The sequence below is a fragment of the Cicer arietinum genome, chromosome 7 (genome assembly GCF_000331145.2).
Source record: "Cicer arietinum cultivar CDC Frontier isolate Library 1 chromosome 7, Cicar.CDCFrontier_v2.0, whole genome shotgun sequence".
NCBI classification, from domain to species: domain Eukaryota; kingdom Viridiplantae; phylum Streptophyta; class Magnoliopsida; order Fabales; family Fabaceae; genus Cicer; species Cicer arietinum.
Window position 1 is genome coordinate 27,477,259 of NC_021166.2, and position 1,396 is coordinate 27,478,654.

A 1,396-nucleotide genomic window follows, 5' to 3' on the forward strand; every position below is an offset into this window, starting at 1 on the left:
TTATTCCCCGATAAATAATTTTAATCGGGTCTCCAAATATATATATATATATATATATATATATATATATATATATATATATATATATATTAAACATATTACTTACTCTAACAAAATATATTTTTGGTACTTAATTCATAAAATAGAAATTGGGCTAATAGCCTAAACAATTCAACACAAAATACACTAAAATCGCAGAAATTAGAGTTTCGAAAACTCAGGGTCTTACATTAATACCCCGTTAAATTTAGTTTGGTCCTCGAAGCTACGCGTCAATAAACTTCGAATGACAAGTTTTCCTTTAGTTGAATTGTGTTTGGTTCGTTCACTTGTGATGGATCTGAAATATATTTCCTTAATTGCGACATGTGAAATACATCGTGAATATTGGACAGTATTGGAGGCAACGCAATCTGATAAACCACAGGTTTAGTTCGTGCAGTAATTTGGTATGGTTTGATAAATTTTGAGGTTAATTTCCTTGATTTTATGGCTCTGCCAACTCCAGTTGTAGGTGCGACTCTCAGAAACACCAGGTCACCCTGCTCGAAAGGTCTTGCGAGATCTTCATTTTCTCTTTTATCTTCTTGACCTTCTCTGTATTGCACCATCTCAGGTCCTACAATCATACTTTCACCGTTCTTATACCAACACAAAATTGTCTGGCACTTGTGCTCATACAGAGCCTCATATGGTGCCATTCAAATAATTGCATGGAAACTATTGTTGTAGGTAAACTCAAACAACGACAGTATATCATCCCGACTTCCTCTATCATATAATACATATGCTCTCAATAAATCTTCCAATGATTGATTCATTCTCTTAGTCTATCCATCTGTTTGTGAATGATATGTTGAACTCAATCTTACTTTCATTCCCAACGCTTCATGCAACACTCCCCAAAAGTGAAATGTGAATTTCAGGTCACAGTTTGATTTGATAATCGATAGTACTCCATGTAATCTCACAATCTCAACAATGTAGATCTCTGTTACCTTATGTACCTTATAGATGGTCTTTATTGGTAAAAAGTGTGCAGATTTAGTTAATCGATCCACTATCACCCAAATAGAATCATTATTTCTCCTTGCTTTTGGCATTCCAATTATAAAGTCCATGGTGTAAAACTACATGTATTTGATGAAGACAAAGATCAACAATTATGGTCAATGCAACAAGATCAAAAAGAAGATCAAATATCTTCATTAATAAGCTTCAAATCCAAACATTAAATGTTAAAATGTAAAGGTATATGATACAAACCAATATTTCAATTACATGAGAACAAGTCATATTTACATATGCATTTAAAGTATTTTCAAAAGTCAAAACAACATTAACAAAGTCTTAAAAATCATATTTTTGACAAAATGCATAAGTGTATTCGAATACA

At 32.1% G+C, this 1,396-nt stretch overlaps 1 protein-coding gene across 1 annotated transcript; it reads right to left on the reverse strand.

Annotated features, from left to right (window-relative positions):
* Positions 1–272: 272 nt before the first annotated feature.
* On the reverse strand, positions 273–701 carry LOC113787732 (uncharacterized). The gene has a single exon (XM_027336863.1). The coding sequence runs from the start codon at positions 699–701 to the stop codon at positions 273–275; it is 429 nt and encodes a 142-aa protein (XP_027192664.1).
* Between the last annotated feature and the right edge of the window lie 695 nt (positions 702–1,396).

What these genes read in the sequence shown, in the direction of transcription:
- LOC113787732 (XM_027336863.1), bottom strand. Translation starts at nt 701, where the DNA reads ATGGCACCATATGAGGCTCTGTATGAGCACAAGTGCCAGACAATTTTG.